General features: G+C 36.3%; 3 protein-coding genes across 3 annotated transcripts in view; all 3 read right to left on the bottom strand.

Moving 5' to 3' along the window:
* chst3b (carbohydrate (chondroitin 6) sulfotransferase 3b) overlaps positions 1–23,172 on the bottom strand; it is a 303,775-nt gene that overhangs the window by 184,706 nt on the left and 95,897 nt on the right. The gene's annotated exons all lie outside the window — the stretch shown is intronic.
* zgc:92749 (elongation of very long chain fatty acids protein) overlaps positions 1–23,172 on the bottom strand; it is a 238,241-nt gene that overhangs the window by 184,287 nt on the left and 30,782 nt on the right. The gene's annotated exons all lie outside the window — the stretch shown is intronic.
* LOC103027672 (transmembrane protein 150A) lies at positions 823–20,981 on the bottom strand. The gene is made up of 7 exons (XM_007260914.4): positions 20,708–20,981; positions 16,896–16,943; positions 14,036–14,122; positions 10,510–10,577; positions 9,982–10,109; positions 4,545–4,722; positions 823–3,949 (listed from the first exon to the last, which is right to left on the bottom strand). The coding sequence occupies exons 1-7, from the start codon at positions 20,770–20,772 to the stop codon at positions 3,708–3,710; spliced, it is 816 nt and encodes a 271-aa protein (XP_007260976.3). The 5' UTR covers positions 20,773–20,981; the 3' UTR covers positions 823–3,707.

Consider the following 23,172-nt stretch of genomic DNA (forward strand, 5'->3'; position numbering starts at 1 on the left):
ATATTCTGTAATTAACTATGATTATTCGCACTTGTTCTTTTTAAGACGCAAGTTTTTGTAGTGGATGTTTAAATGCGAATAAAAGAATGAATGTTAGAAATGTAAAATGCAATTATATTTATAATAGTGTTGTCAATTAAAATACTAGAATATACTTGTATGTTTGAGGGGAGATAAAAACAGCATGAGACACTGGAATAAAGAGTTCATGATGAATTGGATATAGGAAAAGTTATTTCACTTTATCATAAACATCTCAGTTTGGTTGTAAGGATTTCTGAATTAGAATTTAATTTACTATAACAGTATAACAGGGCGTTTTCACACCTGTAGTTGGTTTCTCTGGTCCGGATCAGTTGATGAGTTTGTTTACTTGGAGCGTTATGTCCTTCTGTTTGGTTTGATTTCACACCCATATCAGTGAGAGTGTCTACCTGTAATTAACTCTATATAACACTAGAATACTAAACCCAAATAAACATAAGTCAGTGTTTAGTCAGTGAGAGTCTACCTATACTTAACTCTATATAACATTAGAATACTGAACCCAAATAAACATAAAGTCAGTGTTTAGTCAGTGAGAGTGTCTACCTGTAATTAACTCTATATAACACTAGAATACTAAACCCAAATAAACATAAAGTCAGCGTTCAGTGAGAGTGTTTACCTGTAATTAGCCCTATATAACATTAGAATTCTAACCCCAAATAAACATAAAGCCAGTGTTCAGTGAGAATGTCTACCTGTAATTAACTCTATATAACATTAGAATGAACTCACATAAATATAATTTTTGGCACAATCTCACACACCCACAAAGGATAAATTGTCTGTATTTATTTTAATTGAGAAATATATTCTTACTGTGCAAGTGAACAGATTTTTGCATCATTTTCTCAAATAGTGACAAACACAGCAATAATTAACACTTATTTTTGGAGAGGGGGTAAATGGAGGAATTAATTAGCAGAGTAATTTTTACAGTTTACCTCTATTCCTAGTATTTACATTTAAAATGTGTGCAAATAAGCAAGATTTGTTCATAACATAAGTCACTATCCACAGGTATAAACATAATTTTTTGAATATCTTCATTATATATGCCACATTTTTTTACATTTCTTTTTCAACAGAAAGCCTGAAGAGTTCTCATGAACATAAAAACACAACATGAACATGTGCACAATATATACCCAACAATCACTTTACTTTTGTTTAAGGTGCTTTAGATCCCAGGTATTCCTCAGTGTAGTGCTGTCGCTAGCGGTTAGCCGCTAATGCTAATGCTCTAGCCTTACTGGAAATCTGGAAATCTAAGCTAAATAAATGGAATAGCTTTACTCACACAAGAGTAAAGAGAATTTCTTTCAGGAGAGAAAATTGTGTAGATTAACAATCAGCACTTCTCTGATTCATAAGAAATGTTTTATTTTTAAGAATTACACTTTTGTTTACATAACTTAGCTAGGCATTATAGGTCTCGGCACCTAGCGGCCTGTGTCCTGTGTGCCTTATAGTGCAAAAAATATGGCAGTATGTATGTAACTTCAGCTATGAAGCAAAGTTTTCAGATAGTTTTAACAAGCCTGTTTATTCCCCAGTTATTTTAGTCCAAAATAAAACACTGTCTTTTTTTTTTTTTTTTTTTTTTTACAGAGAATCAAAAAAGGTGCACTCTGCTCTGATTGGCTGATTTAAGGCACTGGTGATGGCTAACAGGAGCCACATAGCTTAGTATGTTGTTTTTTATCTCTTTTTTTTTAACAGGACCATCATAATTATGGTGTAATCAATTATTTTTTGCCAGTTTTTTTATTATGTAGAATAATTACAATTATGCTGGATTGGCGCCTCCTGCTGGCCTGTTGACATACTTGCTGCTAGTGCTGCATACTTAGTGCAGTTGACATACTTAGTGCTGGGCCTTGGTTTTGTATTTACCACACCCTAAATTCAGTGTTATTTAGCTTATATTAAAATGTTCTGCATTGTAGATTAATACTTAGGTCATCCAATCTATTAAGAAAAATATATGGAATTATGTAGTCAACAAAAAGTGTTAAACAATCTATAACATGTTTTATATTTTATATTCTTCAACGTAGCACCTCTTAATTAGATGACAGCTTTACACTGTATTTTGGTATTTTTTCAGTCAGCTTTATGAGATGGAAAGGAATGGCTTTTCAGTTAACAACTGTGTTGAACTTATCTGAGAAATTTTCTACTTTATATAATGGCAAACACTACGTTAAAACTAAGTTAAAAATTGAGGTTATTCAGTCAGAAAAAATCCACAAACTTCCACAAAGTATTTTCAAGTGCAGTCACAATGGCCATAAAAAAATGATTTGACTGGCTCTCATCAGGACCGCACCAGGAAAAGAAGACTAAAAGTTCATCAGAGTTACCAGCCTCAGAAACCACAATGTAACTGCCCCCTGATAAGAGAACCTAAATACTTCACAGAATATTTGGGTTTGTTTAACACGTTTAAGTTACTACATGATTCCTTATGTATTTCATCATAGTCTGGATGACATCGGTATTCAGTTGTAGGAAAAAGTAGAAAAAAAATTAAGGAAAAATATACTAAATGAGAAGGTGTGTCCAAACCTTTGAATGGTTCTCTATATTGTCCCAGAAATAATGCTGATACATGATGAAAGCAATTCCTTTCTTTTAAAACACAATTAAATCAATTGTTTAAACAAAGTTGATATAGAATATTAACTAATATGCGTTAATGTGCTCTGTGGAGAATATAGGCAATTCTGAGGTCCACTAAAAAGTTTCAGGTCATATCGGTACAGTGGCGTGATTTGGTTTTGGTTTTTGCATGTTGGTCATGGTTATGTATTTTTAGATTGTCAAACAAACTTTAATATCAGACAAATATAACCTGAGTGAAAATAAAAAGCACTTTTTAAATGATGATTTCCTTTATTAAGGGAAAAAAACTATCCAAACCAATTTTTCTCTGTGTGAAAAAGTGTTTGCCCCCTAAATTTAATAATTTGGTTGTGACAATGAGTCTTTGAAATCTCTGTGGAGGAACTTTGTTCCACTCTTCTTTATAGAATTGTTTTAATTCAGACACATTGGAGGGTTCTCCAGCATTAATCTCCTGTTCAATATCATGCCACAGCATCTCAATCAGACTTTGACTAGGCCACTTAAAAAATGCTTTTTATATTTACTCAGATAATCTATGTCGGATATTACCTCCAACTCATAGTGGCAGGCCTATATAAGAGATTTGATTTGATTTGTTTAGTAAGGTAATAGTAGGTAAGCATTATATAGTTCTTGCGATATAAAAGTGTTACGCCATTTCAGGTGGCTGGTAAGTGGTTGCTACTGTATGTTACTCACAATCATCTGATCTCAGTCCACCTGGAGAAACAGGTGGTGTCCTCAGCAATATCCAATGAGTCCAAAATCTCGTAGACAATCTGTCCTCTCTGGACAGTAGAGACAGTTATTCCAACAAAAGCAGAATAAACTCTTTCTAATACCCTTTATTTCTCAAGCAAGTGTCCCAAACTCATAAATACTTTTACCCTTATTAAGTCTTTAGAAAAACTTTGTTCTTCCTTCTTTATCCCTCCAGTGCAGTTCCAGTAGTTCCACAGACTGGAGAACCTGTGCATGGCTCCTTAAATCTGTCCCAAAGTCTTTATTTCTTTAATTTATCAGTCTGTGCTTCAGTCCAGTGCTGGTCCTTCACGTGAGACTGGTTTATTCTCCAGTATACAGTCATCCTGAGAGAGATGAGCTCGAGGATCTCCTGCTTTCCCGATCAGAACCAGCAGCGTTTCTGCAGATATGAAGCGGAACTCAAAAACGAAAGATCCGTAAAAGAGCAGGATAATGATGAGGAAAAGCCACTCGCAGACAGCGGCGCCGTGCTGCAGAGCAAAGCCCTCCTGCATAAAAAACACTCCACCTGGAACAGCAGGGGTTAAGGATGACAACTGTTAGAACCAGAGAACATCTAGAGATGATGTAGTCAATCAATGGGTTTGTCATGTCAGGCACTAGGGGGCGCTCTTGAGGGAGTCCCAAAATTAAATAATAAAAGTCCGTATAAAGCATATGTGCAAAACCATTGTTTATATGTTTTATGTTCAATCATTTTTATACATATTTTTTTTCCTTAAAGAGAAAATAAAATTAAAATGTTGTTTTTAAAACCTTTTAACACCACTGTATAAAAATAAATAATAGACAGGTAAGTTTCCTTTTTTAGTAAACTACTTTTAGGGCCCTCTCGTACGCCTGTTTTTGCTATTTTTTCTGCTATGGCTGCACAGCTGCACCAAGAGGTATGTGGGTACGAGAGAGAAGCACGTAGCACATGGGTAAAAGCAAAAAGATTTTGAACCACATATGAAAATGTAAAAAAATACATTTACTAAAAAAATACAGTAGTCTAATTGCTGCTAGGGCTGTTGCTAGGTGCCGTGATATTATAGATGTGGATGCTTATGTGGATTCTTTGGTTATACACACACACACTCGTACACACAGTGTAAGGATACTGAGGATGAGTGTGATGAAGGCGAGCAGGCTGAGGGTCAAGCGGAGGTGAGCGGTGTGTAGGTCCGTGCGTGTTTTGGCGAGCCGGTACGTCAGGACTGTCTGCGCACACACGAACAGCACACTATTGGGGAACGCCAAACCTGCTCCCACATAGTGCAGCACCTTCGCAAAGTCCACCTGTAACACACACACAAAAACACACACCAGACAAAAGACATGTAAGTCTGAAGAACATTTAAATCAGAATTATGTGAGAATTTTTTTTTTTCTCCAGGGCTCCCTGTATTGTTCAAAATGAAAATCACAGTTTGAGCCAGCATTAACCTCTTGAGACCCTGGCTGTGACCGTAATTGACCCTTGCTTACTATTTAGGGCACTATTGAGTGTCCAAATCGTAAAATGGAAGTGGAACATGATTTTAAGGGCAAGGTTAGAGTTAGCTATCTACAACACTGATGAGTAACCCTTCCATCAGCATCCGAATTAACTCATGTTTTTTTTTTCCTATCATCTAGTGGTCACATGACAACATTACACTCAATTAATTGAAAACAAAAGGGCGGGACTCACAGTCAAAAGCTTCTATGGCCAGTCCAGACAGAAACATGGGTCAGGCAAAATTCTAATTGAATTTTATGTTTGAAATTAGTTTATTTACTTACTAAGGAAAGTTCACATTTTGTTTTGGATTGATTGGGTCCTTATGATTCTAAATGGCAAGGATCTTTTTATATTGTGTTAAAATAAACTACTGTCCTCCTATGTGGACACTGTTTTTTTTTTTCAAAAACAACTTTCTGTATAAAGATAAAGTATATTTTTATACTTATTAGGTCCTACTAATCTCAAATCGCTAGGAGAAATTGAAAAATGCACATCAAGCAAAAGTCCAGGCACACTTTACACATGCATTTGTTGAGGAGCTGAGAGATACAGAGATCCCTGTTATAACCACAGTTCCTTATAGAACCAAGAGTAGTTCTTGTATGGCATTGATGAAATAACTATTTGAAGTACACTGTCCAATAGCCAAATGTTTGTGGACACCCCTTCTATAATGAATGCATTCAGCCACTTTAATTGATTTGCACCCATTGCTGACACAGATATCATAATTAATTTATTTATTTATTTATCCTTTTTTTATTTATGTCCTCACTACTGCTTTTGTCACTGAATGCGACTAATCAAATCCTCACAGCAATGTTTTGAAATCTAATAGAAAGTCTTCTCTGAACATTTGAAACAGTTACTCCAACAAAAGCAGGATAGCCTAATTTCAGAAGAAATAGAAAATGAGCAGGTGTCCCAATACTTCTGTCCATAGAGCTCCACAGTAGCGCAGTGAGTGAACCGGGTGACCTCCACGGATGGACGGCAAAAAAGTACAAAATCTGCTCTGGCTTTTACCCAACGACTGTTTATAATAAACATTCCAGAGCAGCCGTCCTACTGACAGTGAAAGAGGAGGATAGAGGAGGAGGAAGAGGAGGAGGAAGAGTGGGTCTGAAGCATCTACACAACGTTCAGAACCAGCAGAAACCCAACACCTGCAGAGTTCTGAGACCAAGCCCAGCACTTTGAGGCATGTGGGGACCCTGCATTCACAGAGCGGACCGAGTGGCTGTTAGCACGAGTTAACTGGACTGAAGGCTGAAGATTAGCCTGGTTCTGTTTTGGTTCCCAGTGAGAGAACATGTAAAATCTGCAGGACGCTTTTAAACCCTGAGGCTAAGACAATCATATTATGAAAACAAACAGTCATGGAGAGATACACCACATTTTGAGCATTAAAACTAGAGCTGTCAGCGTTAAAGAGTCTATTTGGATGCATGTGATTAATTTGGAATTAGTATTAGTAATCAGTTAGTATTTTTTTTATTATTCCCAATTTTGCACAGCCAATTACCCAACCCACCCACTAGGACTCCCCCAATCACTAGCAATGCCCCAACACACCAGGAGGGTGAAGACTAGCACACGCTTCCTCCGATACATGTAAAGTCAGCCATCGCATCGAAAGCGAAGCGGCTCGGTTCCGATACATCAGCTCACAGATGCCCTGTGCTGCCTCTGAGCGCCGGCAGCTTGATTGCAAAGCTGCATGAGCGGAGATTTTGAACCTGCGACCTCCCGCTTATAGTGGTAGCGCTTTAGACTGCTGGACCACTCAGCACCCAGTTATTATTTTTTAATGCTAATTAATTATGTCACCAAGTTTGACCCCAACTTCCACCATAATCTGCCCCGTATTTTTTGGGCTGAATGACTGAAAAAGCTCCAACACGGACAACACAGTGACAGATGAGGCATCCCCTGGTGTGTGATGTCCAGTTGTAAAGGTCTCGGTTCAGACTTCCAGCTCCGACCCTGCTCTATGCTGTTTACACACTGCACGCGGTATGTGTAGCGTTCACTGCTCGCAGTCATGCAACATTTTGTGCACTGATGTTTGTCCATGTAAGGCCCTGTCTTGGCTTTCCCTGCCCGCCCACACTAAAAAACGATTGGCTGTCTCACAGACTCTCACAGACAGAGGCAGAGAACAGGCCTCTTTCTTTAAAAAGAAAGAAGAAAATAAATGTCAATCTTTGCTAAAGATTGACATCCAAGACCTGGACGCTTGGTTTCTTTTTTATTTGCGCATTTATTTTTCATTTTGTTGAGTGACACCTTGTTGATGTTGTTCGGTGCTGTTTGTTTCACTTTATATAGTAGCAATTTTTTACAAATAATATACACATTTAGAGATCAGACCTGTTTGTCTGCTTGAGATGGGCCTTCGTTTTTGTATTTCATCATTTATTTTTGTATAAATAAAACCATATATATAATACAGAAGCTCTGCCCTGTTAAAATAGCACATGGCTCTTAAAGGGAATGACAAGTGACACAATGATTTGTGACTGGTTTATTTCTTCTTATTCTTCTTAAACACACCCATGATTATTTAAAAAGGGAGAATTAGTATGTGTTTTGTGTGTTTCGAGACGAGCAAGGTGTACTTTTCCTGTTGTTGCGATAGCAAAGACACACTAATACGCCTTTAATCAAGCTTGAAATCAAAAGCATTAGTCAGTTTGTTCTTCTTTACTACAGAAACATATGGATGCCCATTCTTACCAGAGTACAAAATTATTATATTTTATTATTAACTGCATTGCTTTGGACAATAGAGTAAGAGTAAATATGAGCTTGATAGAGCGCTATCATTCCAGATATGCATTAGGCAATGTCTTTAGAACTTTCTGGTGGTCGGGGCTTTTCTACAGAGATTATATAATCTAGTCAATAATATTGAACTCACTCCCATGAGAAAGAGTCACTGAGCCATACCTACAGGACTTTAGAGTGGCTACGGGCAGTATGAGGGATCAACAAGCAAAGCAAGTCTTTTGATTTAACGCACAATCAGCGGATGCAGCGTGAGCAGCCTGGAGGCAGATAGCCGTCGGGAGCCCTGGGGTGCACGCAGTTGTTGTACTGGAAGTGATCAAAGTGAAGATTATGCAACAGTAATAAACACAATAACAGCGTCAGTGTTTGAACTCACTATAAGTATGATCATGGGCGTGGTAGTGGGGGGAAAAGTGGACCTGACTACCCAGGGCCCGAGTAGGGAGAGGGGCCCATGAAAATCCTGATTTTTTTTTCGCTCACTTTCCTTTGTTTACTGGCATGGATAGGGGCCCATTAACATAGAGGGTGTACAGGGCCCAGAATTTGCTGCTACGCCCCTGAGTATGATGTCCCATGACTTTTGTCATGTTAGTAAGTCGTATCAATATATTCCTCTTTCTCTCTCTTTCTTTCTACCAGTCAAAATCTCATCTTGTGTTTTTCTTTCTTTTTTTTTGTCTATTCATTTTCAATTCATATTAAAAACATCCAAAAAATGGGTGATTTGAAAGAACTGGAGAAGAGCGTGACAAAAAAACAAAACAAAAAAAACAAGCCAACTATTGTTCAGCGCCTCCAGGAACTCAGGAACTCCTTCCTTCAAGATTCTGAGAAAACTATTCCAGGTGATTCTACCTCATGAAGCCACTGAGGTTAAAATACCAAAGACCCAAGATTGTACGTCATTAAAATAGTGTTGGAGTTTAAGAATAAATCTACACTGATGGGCGTGGTGGTCTGGAAGTGAAGTACTGTATGTTCAGGTAAATTTATGGCGAGTTTCTTGGATCTTGGCGGTGGGAAATACGGCTGCGCCACTGACTGATTAAAACCCTGACAACAGTCAACAGTCAGACACCCAATCGTATCTTAGCCATGCAGGAGCATGGCACGCTCAGCACGTGTACACCCATGCTCGTTACACACAAAAATACAGAATAAAACAAAACTGCTGTTCCCTTAAATGATCTGCTAAAGCACCGCGCTGTTTAGATATGTAAGCGCAATAGTCAGAGCGCACCTGGATTTTAAAGGTAACAAAAACTGGCACACTGATTTGTTTATTTCATGTTTTAAGCCACACAAGGTGTATTTTTTGCTATAGATCACTAAATTAGGGCCCAAGGAGTGTGAAAACCTCCCCTCAAAGCTAAATGTGGTTATTTAGAACAATCTAAAGTATGAAAAATTAATATTCTGGTTTGTTTAGCACTTTTTTTACAACATAATTTTGCATGTGTTGCTGTATAGCTTTAACATTAAACTTACAATGTAAATTGTACTGTATATACACCGCGTTCCAAATTATTATGCAAATAATATTTTTCCCTGTTTTTCCTAAATGGTCGATGCAATTGACAGTCAGTTTAATAAAAGTCATCACCTGTATGAAGCCTGTATAAAGAGTATAAATCCAATTTTATTGAACACACCTCCCGACGATAACAGTATATTCTATAAAAATAAAAAAAATACAAATCAAATACCGGTTTGCTGGTTTGTTATGGCATTTTAGCAGCTGCTCTCTTAATCCGATGAACTTGCCTGGAAGAAACCTTCCTCATTTTGCCTTTATCTGCACGAACCCGTCTGTGCTCTGAATCAGCCACAAATCTCTCCAAAGTATGATGATCACGCTTAAGTTTTTGTGAAATATCTTATGTTTTCATACCTCATCCAAAGCGTTGCACTAATTGATGCTTTTTGGTAGCAGAGAGATCCTTTTTCTTTCTCATTTTGCTTGAAACCTGTGGCCTGCTTAATAAAGTGGATCATCCTTCTTAAGTAGTTTTCCTTTAATTGGACTCACCTGGCAAACTAATTATCACAGGTGTCTGAGATTGATTTCAGTGATCCAAAGAGCCCTCAGAGACAATACCATCCATGAGTTTAATTGTAAAACAAAAACAAAATCTTTATGATACTAAAATCCAATTTGCATAATAATTTGGAACTCGGTGTATATGGTGGTGGTGTGTCAGTGTCAGTATTGTGCTGGTTTGAGTGTATCAGACAAAGCAATTATTAATCCTTACCTGGAAGTTTCCAACTATGATGAGGCCTGCAGCACAAAGCCAGCCAGTGCACAGACCCAGCATGTTCAACAGACTGTTCTCCTGTCTGTGTTTCACCTGAGCATACCGGAGCACACCAATCAGCACCACTGGAACACACACAGGACCAATCAGATGCTTCCAAAAACTCAGTTTATTAAAAACATCTACCAAGTGCAACCACTCATTTGCCACTTTATTAGAAACACCTCTAAATACTTCTAATATTTTTGAGTGCTGCTAAAGCCTGAGTAGACTGATAAATCTCTGTGCTGATGTTAATTATCTGTGTTATTAAAGTCCACTAAAGCATAAGTTTGCAAATATACACAGTGTAAATATGTAAATATATGAAGGGTTGATAATCATGAAATAGTGGCTATTATAAAAAATAAATAGGGGCCTGTTTTGCTCTTTGATTTCCTGCATGCACCCCTTCACTGTACATTAATCTTTAAAAAAGAATCAAGCTTTGGGGGAAAAAAACGAATGTAAAATTTCATAACTCACCCATAAAGGATCCAGCACTGCAGAGGAGACTGAACCAGCAACTTTCCGGAGGCAAGGCACCACACTTACTAATAGAGTGCAGAGAAAAAGCAATAGAACAAACTGCCTTTCATTTTTTACTCTTGGACAAGGATTAATCCTACTGTCATATTTTCAATTTAGTACAGGTTCTTCTCTTTTAATTGAGTAAAATTGGGTTATATTTTAACCCTAATCTGTTTTTTAACGAAGTCAGATTGTGATACAGTACCCATACTTTTAATATAGTATGTTATCTGCTCTTTTAATAGAGTTACATTTTGGTACAGTACACATAATTTCACTATAGTAGTTTCTGCTCTGTAAATAGAGTTAGACTCTGATACAGTACCCATTATTTCACTATAGTATAGTTTCTGCTCTTTAAATTGAGTTAGACTATTATACAGTACCCATACTTTCACTATATCACAGTTTCTGCACTTTATATTGAGTTAGATTTTGAAACAGTACACATTATTTCACTATAGTATAGTTTTTGCTCTTTAAATTGAGTTAGACTGTGATACAGTAGCCATGTTTTCACTATATTATAGTTTTTGCTCTTTTAATGGAGTTAGACTGTGATACAGTACCTATAATTTCACTATAGTATATTTTTTGCTCTTTTAATTGAGCTAGATTGCGATACAGTGCCATTATTTCCACTAAAGTAGTTTTTGCTCTTTAAATTGAGTTAGACTGTGATACAATACCCATTATTTCACTCTAGTATAATTTCTGCTCTTTTAATTGAGTTAAACTGTGATACAATACCCATACTTTTATAATAGTATATGTTTTGCTCTTTAAATTGAGTTAGGCTGTAATACATTATCCATACTTTCACAATATCACAGTTTCTGCACTTTTAACTGAGTTAGATTGTGATACAACACAATTTTTATTTTACTATAGAAGAGTTACTGTTTTTGTATTTGAGTTAGATTGTGATACTCTACAGGTTAGGTTGGTCAGTAGGCAGTGTTGGGAAGGTTACTTTTAAAATGTAATCCCTTACAGATTACTGATTACATCACTCAAAATGTAATTTGTAACGTAATCAGTTACATTACTTCAAGTGAGTAACGTAATCTGATTACTTTGGATTACTTACAATATTGTCGTTTTTTTAAGCCTGAATGAATGTTGCAACCACATATTGCATATTATTCTTTTATTTTTCCTTCCAGTTAATAGATAGACAAATAAAACAGCCTTTTCAATCACCCTATAAAATACTTATGAAACCATTTAATCAAACAATTTTATAAAACACTTCTATAAATTGATGATAAAATCATTAAAAACCAAACAATGTAACAACAACTGTAAGCTAACTATTTGCAGGTTTGCCACTTTCTGCAGGTGGATTTTTTGCCAGGATTATCTAGGGGTGTAAATCACAAGATTCATTACGATACGATACAATACGATTATTTTAGTCAGCGATACGATAATTTACGATACCTCAAATTATGTCTTTATACGATACAATTCGGTCCAATAGGATTTAATGCGATTACAATCTGTTCCTTTTCTAAGAACTCACAAATGCAAACAAAATATAATTTGAATGTTTTATTATTAAATGTCAAATGCAGTGTAATCATAAACAGTAAACAATAATTCACTTCAACACTTTAATTCCCATTATTTAAGTTCCATTTGAGAACATCAAATGCAGAAGAAAATGTAAAAAAAAAAAAGCGCCTGTTATATTTAGAGTTTACAGTGTGTGTATGGATGTTGGTGATGAATAGTCACTCATTCTCTATATTTCCTGATTCAGTAGGGTCTTGACAAACAAATTACAAAATTTGTAAGTTATATCACAATGCATTGAAGAGTTACACTGCATTTTATTAGGTGTCCACCAGGCGTCTCCAAAGTGTTCAAAACCTCTCCAGTAAATCTGTCTCTATACAGCCAGAGTTTGTAATTTTTTTGTTTGTTTGTGATAAAATAAATGAATGTAAGTCTATTTCAGAGTAATATTAATACTTTTTGATGAAATGACAAACAAAATCACACGTATGCGCGCTGTGGGCGCACTTATGTTTAGCAGAGGGAATTTGGTGACAGCGGTTAGGCATGCCCCTCCCCCAGCCATTAGGAGACCAATCAGGGAAAATTACGTACCAATGTTTTCGTCTAAGGGTGGACTATTGGTTGAAATAGGTGTCAATAACTTTTGTGACGCTGGAGAAAGGCTATGACCTGATTTGATTGGATTGGATTGATCCAGCGCTCACGTTATTGGTTCAAAAGACGATCACTCAAGAAAAATAGTGGTTTGTGGACCGCTGAAAATAAACGCATGTTTGTGAGGAGAAGTGAGCAGGCGAATAAAGGACTTTATGGATATTTTATCTGCGGTTCAGTGCTGTACTGTGGATGCTGTGATAGTAAGTGAATTTTCTATAATGTAATATGATGTTATTTTATATACTTATGATATTTTATAAGGCTATTTTGTTGGGGAGGCGTGTTCCCCATGTAAACAATGTGAAAAAACAGGCTGTTTTCAGTTGGCGATTTCTGGCGACTGGTTTCATGTAGATGGTTGTAAATTTGCATGCAGGTAGTTAAATTAGTACTAAAGAATATGAGTCAGTTATTTGGTCGGTGTGTTTAGAATATTTGACGCTTATAAGCATTCAACTTTACATAGTCAGAACGGGCCCGCCGACGGGCTAGGGGGCGCTTCTGCAGTGAAAACATTCTGAGCAGGAGGTTGTGAATCATAGAATATTCTGATGTCGTGATTTATGTGAATGTGTTTGCGTTTTGTCAGTGTTGGATTGGAAGACCAAAAACAGAAAAGTACCGCAATGTAATCCATTTATTTTAGCAGAGTAACTGTAATCTGATTACCATTTACTGAAGCAGTAACTGTAACGGATTACAGTTACTCATAATTTGTAATCTGATTACGTAACGCCGTTACATGTAATCCGTTACTTCCCAACACTGTCAGTAGGGTGTAGTATCTATTGGAGACAGTTTTAAAGGATTAAATGATGAGTGTTTACATTCTGTTTCTGAGCAGAGAGACTGCAGATCCATTGGACCGACTTACAGAAATATTATTTTTCCTGTGCTAGTGTTCCAGAGAGTGCATATTATATGTTCATATTCATATATTATTCTCTGCTGTTAATGTAGCCTATTATAGATGACCTTTCACAATGTTACAGACTTTAAATCTATTTTAACTTAATTTAATTACATTTCTATAAACATTTTCTAAATGATAAAATATTCTGAAAAAACTATAGTCTGCTCCGGATTAGTAAAACGTTAACTGGCATATGAGATTTGAAAACTGTGAAATGCCATACACAACAATAAAATTAAAACTGTATTCACAGTCGACTGCATTTTTAAGACATTTGTGAGATAAATTTAATTTTTTTTGAAGACAAATTAGGGCAAATAGAGACGTTTTTAGACATTTTAAAGATCTGCAGATACCTGTCTGAATAACATAGTGTGAGGTACTGACCTTATGAGAGGGATGTTATCCAGTGTACAGCAGAAAAACGGCCCGGTCTGCATCACCAGAGGCTCCTCACACGACGAGTTATACACCCTATAGCATATAAATAAATATATACACATACCAACATTAGCATAAACACACAGCTCAGAAGCAAAGTCCCTATAGAAAAGTATGTGCAATTTGCGGATATCCTTGTTATATGACAGCTCTCGAAAAAAATAAGAGAGTACTTAAAAAAGGATGAGTTTCTTTGATTTTACCAAATGTAAAACTTCTGGAATATAATCAAGAGGATGATGGATGATCACAAGCCATCAAACCAAGCTGATCTGTTAGAATTTTTGCACCAGGAGTGGCATAAAGTTATCCAAAAGCAGCGTGTAGAACTCGATCCGAACCACGATGCGATTAAAAAAACAGTGTTATTCCACCAAATATTGATTTGTGAACTCAACTTATAACTTAATGAATATTAACTTGTTTTCTTTGCATTATTTAAGGTCTGAAAGCTCTGCACCTTTTTTTGTTATTTTAGCCATTTCTCATTTTCTGCTAATAGATGCTCTAAACGACAAAATCAGAGAAACTGATTCCCATCTAGTTTTTTTCACCTCAAATTATAATTAGAAATAGAAATAGAAATTAGATTTTTTTTATGGGGTGTCAAGTGGTCCATTGATCTAAATCACTCCAACTATGTTCAGGAGATCGCTGGTTCGAATCCCAGTCATGCAGCTTGTCATCGGCTGCCGGAGCCCTGAGAGAGCACAATTGGCCTTGCTCTGGAGCAAATTAAGAGACCACTTCAGTTTTTTAAGTATTTTCTCAGATTTAGCCATTTATATGTATATGTTTGATTAAAATGAACGAGTTCAGAAATCAATATTTGATGGAATAACCCTGGTTTTTGGTCTTGGCATGTTCTCCTCCACCAGTCTTACACACTGCTTTTTGATAACTCATAATTTTTGTGGTCTCTGATATGACTGGCCCTCAAAAACAATGACTAACAAGCAAAAGTTAGTTTCAGCTTTCAGACAATAATACTAATCCTATATTATGACTGAACTGTAACTAAATTGTGGTTTGGAAATGCACAGTTAGAAATTGGATGTGGGCTATTTGATAGATTTTCTTGCTCCCAGAGTAGCTGAATGCACTCATTAGGACAGGTGTCCACAAACATTTGGACATCTACAGTAGTTTAGCTGGACTGTGTGAGTGTGTTCGTCAGTCAGTGGGTAAACACTGATCTCATAAGCATGCTATTTACATATATGTTGGAAATTAAGCCAAATCTCAACAAATGATCTACTGTTTAGTTAAAATGTCTATAAAGACATGCATTATGCATTGAGTCACACAGAAACCACAATTAAACAATTAACAATTAAACAGGTCTCAAAAAGCCTAGGTTGGACTGTATATTGACCTTATTCCTTGTTGTTTTTTAATCAAGTACTCTGAGACCCAGTTTACACCTGATCCCTCGCAATTTGTATCTGAATTGTACCATGACGAGATTCAACAACATGTATTTAAACTCAGTAAACAAACTTAAACTTAATCACTTAGGGGCACTAAATGCAAATTTACTTTTCATTTGGGTTCTGTTATACTGGGGAGGGACTTTCATGTTTTGGAGAGATGCGTGTGTATACACGACTATAACATGTGGGTCAAATGTGTCTCAGACAAACTTCAGAAGTGTATTAAAGGATTGATTTTTTTTATCTGTTTTAAATGCGTCTGAGACAACCTCCAAAAGTGGTTTGAGTGATCAGATTTGTATGTTTCAAATGTGTCTCAGACCACCTTCTGAAATAGTTTGAATAATCAGATTTGTACCTGTTTTAAATGTGCGTCCGACCCCTATTTGAACTGGTTTGAGTGATAAATTTGTATTTGAAATAAATGCGTCTCTGACCACCTCCTAAAGTGGTTTGAGTGATCAGATTTATATCTATTCCAAATGCGTCTCAGACTACCTCCAGAATAGAAGTAGTTTAAGCTATTTGATTTGTATCTGTTTTAAATGTGCCTCAGATCACCTCCTAAACTGCTTTGAGTGATCGGATTGTGTCTGAAATAAATGCGTCTCTGGCCACCACCTAAAGTGGTTTGAGTGATCTGATTTATATATGTTTTAAATGCATCTCAGAACACCATCTGAAGTGGCTTGAGTGACTGGATTTGGATCTGGATTTTTAAGTGCATATTGGGTGTGTTTACATTTGTTTTTTTATGTGGATTAATGCTATCTGCAGTAAGGACGTTGATTGTTCTAGGAGGTTTTAGACTAGATGGTAAACTAGATGTGATTAAGTTCTTTACTTTAGATGAATACTTCTGCCACTTCAGCTCATTCCAAAGATACTGCTTACGTTGGGTTAGTTCTGTTGGATTGTGCATTCCTATAAAGATAATATAAACTGTGTGTAAAACTAAATGCATGTTTCAGCAATACAATAAAGCAGCTGATCTCATTCATCATAATCTCTGTCCAGCATTGACCAAAATACCAAGGTTGGCCAATCTGTGGTCAAAGAATGAGCCACAACATTATCACTGTTGTTGGAATTAAAAGCATTCTTCAGAACAAACCATCACGATTTCACCTCTTAATCAATAAAGCGGCCTTTAGATTATACGAGAACATACTGATTAGGATTGTAGGTCAGAAATCTGGACTATAACAGATATAGGGGTCAACAGACAAAGATCTCTTGTTCATCTCAGAAGGTGCTTATGAGATAAAATGTAAGTCTTTAAGTATTTGGACAGTGGAACTTTTTTGTGGTGAATATTGGATCATGGAAAACTATGCTGAGAACCAACCAATACTGAAATGAAAGGGCTTTACCAGTTATTGACGGGACAGACGTGGTGGTTGTAGACTGCCATAGCGTACCTGAAAATACAGATACCAACATACTTAAGGTGAGAAAAAGGGAAATACTATCCATTAATGGTTATTTAAACTACAGCTCTGAAAAAAAGACCATTTAAAATGATGAGTTTCTTTGATTTTACCAAATTGAAAACCTCTGGAATATAATCGAGAGGAAAACAAATGATCACAATCATCAAACCAAACTGAACTGCTTGAATGTTTGCACCAGAAATGCCATAAAGTTATTCAAAAGCAGTGTGTAAGACTGGTGAAGGAGAATCAAGCCATGCCAAGATGCATGAAAACCAGTGATTAAAAACCAGGGTTATTCCACCAAATATTGATTTTCTTCTAAAAGCACTGCATCTTTTTTATTTATTTTAGTTATTTCAGCATTTCTCATTTTCTGCAAATAAATGATCTAAATGACAATATTTTTATTTGGAATTTGGGAGAAATGTTGCTGAAGTTTATAAGAATCAAACAACAATGTACATTTTACTCAAACATTTACCCAAAAATTGCAAAATCAGAGAAATTGATTCAGAAACTGAAGTGGCCTCTTGATTTTTTTCTAGAGCTGTTTATAGACCAAAATACTAGAACACCTGCTATCTTGTGTTGGAGTAACTGCCTCTACTCTCCATAAAAAAAGCTTTGTACTAGATTTTGGAGCATTGCTGTGAGTATTTAATTGAATTAAGCTACTGTAGGCAAGGCAATATATTGTCTAGAACTGTTTAAATTATATTTATAAGATCTGATTGAAGAGAAGTTTTGTTTTCATCCAAGCAGAACAGTGGGCTCTAACAACAAAGTAAACAAAACAAAACTCCAACCAAACCACCAACTCACTACTTTACATCTAAACTAATCATTGAAAACAGATACTGTTTTTTTTATTGATACATACAGTATTACAAAAAATAAAATATTGCGATACAATATGACACAATATCAATATTTTTCTACACCTCTAATCTCAAAGCCTTGTCTTGCCACATAAGACTTTTTATTTTGATTCTTTTATCAGATTATTTTTCTTAAACTGCTGTTAAACTGTGTTCATAACAGTTTGTCCTCGAAGGAAGTTCAGTCAAACATTAAATTAATCCAAAACAGACTGGAAGAAGACTTTCATCCCTGCTCAGAGATCAGGAGCTCTTCTGGCGTCCTTCCAGAAAGATGCTATGGACGCTAACACAGACTGGCCCGAGTGTGTTGTTGTGATTACTTGACTATTTCATGCTTTACACACCACTCAACTCAGCTCAGCTAAACTCAACTAGGCTCAACTCTACTCAACTCAGCTCAGCTTAACACAGCTCAACTCAGTTAAACTCAACTCAGTTAAGATCAGCTCAACTAAACTCATCTTAGCTTAGCTCATCTTGACACAGCTCAACTCAGTTTAACTCAACTCAGATCAACACAGCGCAACCCAATTAAACTCAACTCAGTTTAGATCAGCCTTAACAAAACTCATCTCAGCTTAGCTCATTTTAACACAGCTTAACTCAGATCAACACAACTCAACTCGGATTAACTCATCTCAACTCCACTCTGATCAACTCAACGCAGATCAACTCAGCTAAATTAAACTCAACTTAGCTCAATTCGTCTCAGTTTATCTTAGAACAGATTAATTTAACTCGGTTTAGCTTAGATCAAGTCAATTCAGCTCAGCATATTTCAACTCAGATCAGATCATCTCAACTCAAATCAGCTCCACTCAACTTAGATAAACTCAACACAACTCAGATCAACTTGGCTCAGATCAGCTCAAATCAAATCAGCTCAACTCAACTTAGATCAACTCAATTTAGCTTAGATCAGCTTAACTCAGTTCAGCTCAAATCAAATCAGCTCAATTCAACTAAGTTTAGCTTAGATCAGCTCAACTCAGCTTAGCTCAGCTCATCTGAACTCAAATCAGCTCAAATTAACTCAACTTAGCTTAGATCAGCTAAACACAGTCACTGATCTAATGATTGTCACTATATACAATCAAATCCACACAGCAATGCTCCAATATTTGGTAGAAAGTCTTTTCTGGACAGTAGAGACAGTTACTCCAACAAAAGCAAACTAAACTAATTTAAATTACCTTGGTTTATTGTTGTGTATGCTTATCAAATTGAAATAATGAATGAATCAGTTGTAGATTAATGCACACTCAATGTGACTAACATCAAATATTATATAACTGCAAGGTGTCCACAGACGTTTGATGTGCAGTGTGTTTGATTTTTCTCTTTGAGTAAAGAGTAACCTATCATTGGCACAACTGAGATCATTCTTATTAAAGTTAATCTGGTGTTATTTTAACTACTTAGATCACTGTCACTGTTTTATCTGTTCACACATTAGGTGTAAAATATGCAAGTGAGAAGTGACATCAGCCAATGCCAACAAACTCATCTTGCATCGTTTAACCTTAACTGATATTGACTTTGAAAAAGCCAGAGCTCTAACACATGAAGGGCCCTATCTTACACCCAGTCAACCGTCTGTTTTCACGTCTTGCACCTGCATCTTTTAAATAGCTAAGACATTTACAAATATATATCTGCACAGATGGATGTGGTGGTCAGGAAGTGATATGCGTACATTTCTGCAGTACTGCTATCTTGGCAGCCGAAAACACAAGTGTGCTACTGTCTAATTAGAACTCTGGCAACAGTTTCCTTTATGCCTTTATGCATGTTTCAAGCCGCGTACTTTACTTTTTTTTCTGTCATTATGATAGCAAAGACACTCTGACACGCCCTAAATCAAGCTTTCTAAATGCGTGGTTGACGGCCCAGATAACTAAAATATAGATAACTAAAATAGTCCCCAAATTATAGCTAATTAGATCTAAGATTTTGGTTCAAATGATCCAAGAGCTCAAATCTCTTGGCATGCCCAACATTTACATGATGTTCCTTTTCTTTTTTCACTTTCAAAGTGTAAGAAACAAAAACAAAACACAAATTTTGATGAAAATGTTGAGAATAATATTGCATCTTTAACTTTATAGCACATCATATCTTTGTATGATCAGTTCAACTTATGCTCACTTCACATTTCATTCTAATGTAATAGAAACTTTGATAGACATAGATAGTGTACGTTGGAGGTCAGTGTAACGTTTAATATTAACATTTTCTTACCATTTGGGGCTAAATGCAAACATTTTTTATTCAATTTTAGTTTAGTTTTCCTTTACAATGGGAATTTCAGGAAAAAAATATTTTTGTTTTCTTTATTTTCTCATTTTGTCTTTTAATACAATTGTTTGTGTTAAAAGACAAATCTGAAAATCGAGAAAAGATTAAACTTTTTATTTTTTCTTGGGATTCTGTTTGCAAAAGGCTGAAATGAAAAACTAGATAATTTGAAAAAATGGATAAAAAACTTCACTATACTGAACTGGAAAAAAAATGAAGTTTTATACCCAATTTCTCTTTTCGAATTTAGCTTGTCATGGTAAGAAAATTAAACTGCTAAATGTTACACTGACTGTTGGAACCCTGTATCTCCAAATAAACAGCATTACAGGGGGAGGTAAAAATCTTATGTTTTATTAAAAGTCAATGTAAAAGTCATTTTTAAGCATTTTTATCAGTCTATTTATTTTTGTATTTTATTGTATTCATATTCACTGCATTTGTTATTGGATTTTTTTTATTATGTACGTTATAAAAAAAATACTTATCACTTTCTGACACAATTTGAACTTTTGCATTGTGTCAACATAACATTCCCACAAATGAGGTACATTAAAATTGAATACTCACACAATCCAAGCCCCGGAAATGGTGCAGAGAGGCAGACTGGCAGGTAAAAATACCCAAAGCGACATCTTTTAAAAATAGATACATACATTAATATGTAAAAAAAAATGAAATCTACTTCTCTTCCTGTTCTCTGCTGGTCAGTCGTTGCCTGATGGCCAACAGAACGACAGTCACTTCAAAACAATGTGGACTAACTGTCAGTCAGAGAACAATCAGGTTAAGTCCTTAAGAATGACCATCCTCCAGTCTGTTCTGAAGCTCTCTGAAGTTCCTTCAGACCCTGTGGGTGGGTTCTAGTCTCCTAAAGCTCCTCCTGTTCTAATCTGAAAGCTCTGCTGAGGAGTAAGACTGGTGTCCGATTACAAAAGACACTGTTTACTGATTACGGTAACAGAGCTGACAGAGTTCATATCTCTACACACACAGCTTCCAAAGGCCAAACAGGAGCCACATATCTACAGTGAGGAAAATAAGTATTTGAACATCATGCGACTTTGCAAGTTCTCCCACTTAGAAATCATGGAGGGCTCTCAACTTGGGTGCATGTCCACTGTGAGAGACATAATCTCTCCAAAAAATTGGAAATTACAATGTATGATTTTTTTCAATAATTTATTTGTGTGGTAGTGCTGCAAATAATTATTTGAACACCTGTAAAAGTCAATGTTAATATTTGGTACAGTAGCATTTGTTTGCAACTACAGACGTCAAACATTTCCTGTAGTTTTTCACCAGGTTTGCACCAAACACTGCAGCAGGGATTTCAGCCCAGTCCTCCACACAGATCTTCTCCAGATCAGCCAGGTTTCTGGGCTGTTGCTAAAAAACACAGAGTTTGAGCTCCCTCCAAAGATATTTTCTATAGGGTTTAGGTCTGGAGACTGGCTAAGAACCTTGATATGCTTCTTACAGAGAAGCTCCTTCCACTCCTTGGTTATCCTGGCTGTGTGCTTTGGGTCATTGTCATGTTGGAAGACCCAGCCGCGACCCAACTTCAGTGCTCTAACTGAGGGAAGAAGGTCGTTCCTCAAAATCTTGCAATACATGGCCCGGGTCATCCTCTTCCTAATACAGTGCAGTCGTCCTGTCAAATGTGCAGAAAAAACCACCCCCAAAGCATGATGCTTCCACCCCCACGCTTTACAGTAGGGATGGTACCCATCATTCTTCGTCCTCCAAACACAGTGAACACAAATAAATTTCTATTTTGGTCTCATTTGACCACAGAACATTCTCCCATGACTCCTCTGGATCATCCAAATGATCATGGGCAAACTTCAAACTTAAGACGGGCTGGACGTGTGCTGATTTAAGCAGGGGAATCTTCTGTGCCACGCATGACTTTAAACTAGTGTATTTTACCCACAGTAACCTTGGAAACAGTGGTGCCAGCTCTCTTCAGGTCATTGACCAGCTCCTCCCGTGTAGTTCTGGGCTGATTCCTCACCTTTCTTAGGATCACTGATGCGCCACGAGGTGAGATCTTGCATGGAGCCCCAGTCCGAGTGAGATTTTCAAATAATTGCTCTAACAGTGGTTCTTTTTTAACCAAGCTGCTTGGCAATTGCCCCGTAGCTCTTTCCATCCTTGTGGAGGTCTACAATCTTGTCTCTAGTGTCTTTGGACAGCTCTTTGGTCTTTTAGTCATGTTAGTAGTTGGAGTCTTACTGATTGTGTGGGGAGGACAGGTGTCTTTATGCAGCTAACGACCTAAAACAGGTGCTTCTAATTTAGAATAATAAGTGGAGTGGAGGTGGACTTTTTAGAGGCAGACAAACAGGTCTTTGAGGGCCAGAATTTGCTGATTGCCAGGTGTTCAAATACTGTAACACACAAATCAATTAGTAAAATATCATCATACATTTTCTGATTATGTCTCTTACAGTGGACATGCACATAAGATGAAAACTTGCAATGTTGTAGGGTGTTCAAATACTTATTTTCCTCACTGTAGTTATAAGGGTATAATTGACCCTCAGATAAAAAAAAATGCAGTGCTGCTGTATTCTAATGTTATATAGAGTTAATTACACGTAGACACACTCACTGAACACTGACTTCATGTTTATTTGGGTTTAGTTTTCTAAAATTATGTATTCTATTAACATTAGCAATGTTTAGGGAATAGGTCAGTATTGCATAATATGAGTTAAAGGAATCAAATATTGTATATTTACTCATTACTGTAACAATTTGTGTTTATTAGATCAATGTAGGGATGACTATGCTTTGTGTCACCACTAGAGGCTGCTCTATAGTAATGTAAGCATTTATATTCTATAGTGGACTCCATTCATTCATGGATAAGAACACAAAAAAAGCAAACATATGTAAATGATTAAGCTTATTTTTTATTTCATTGGATTTAACAGCAGTAAAAGTGATTATCAGCGTTGTGATTAGAATTGATCAGTTTGTTACATGACAAATAATATGACACTATGTAAACATTCATCCGTTTTGGA

This window comes from Astyanax mexicanus, chromosome 15 (assembly GCF_023375975.1).
Source record: "Astyanax mexicanus isolate ESR-SI-001 chromosome 15, AstMex3_surface, whole genome shotgun sequence".
Taxonomy (NCBI): domain Eukaryota; kingdom Metazoa; phylum Chordata; class Actinopteri; order Characiformes; family Acestrorhamphidae; genus Astyanax; species Astyanax mexicanus.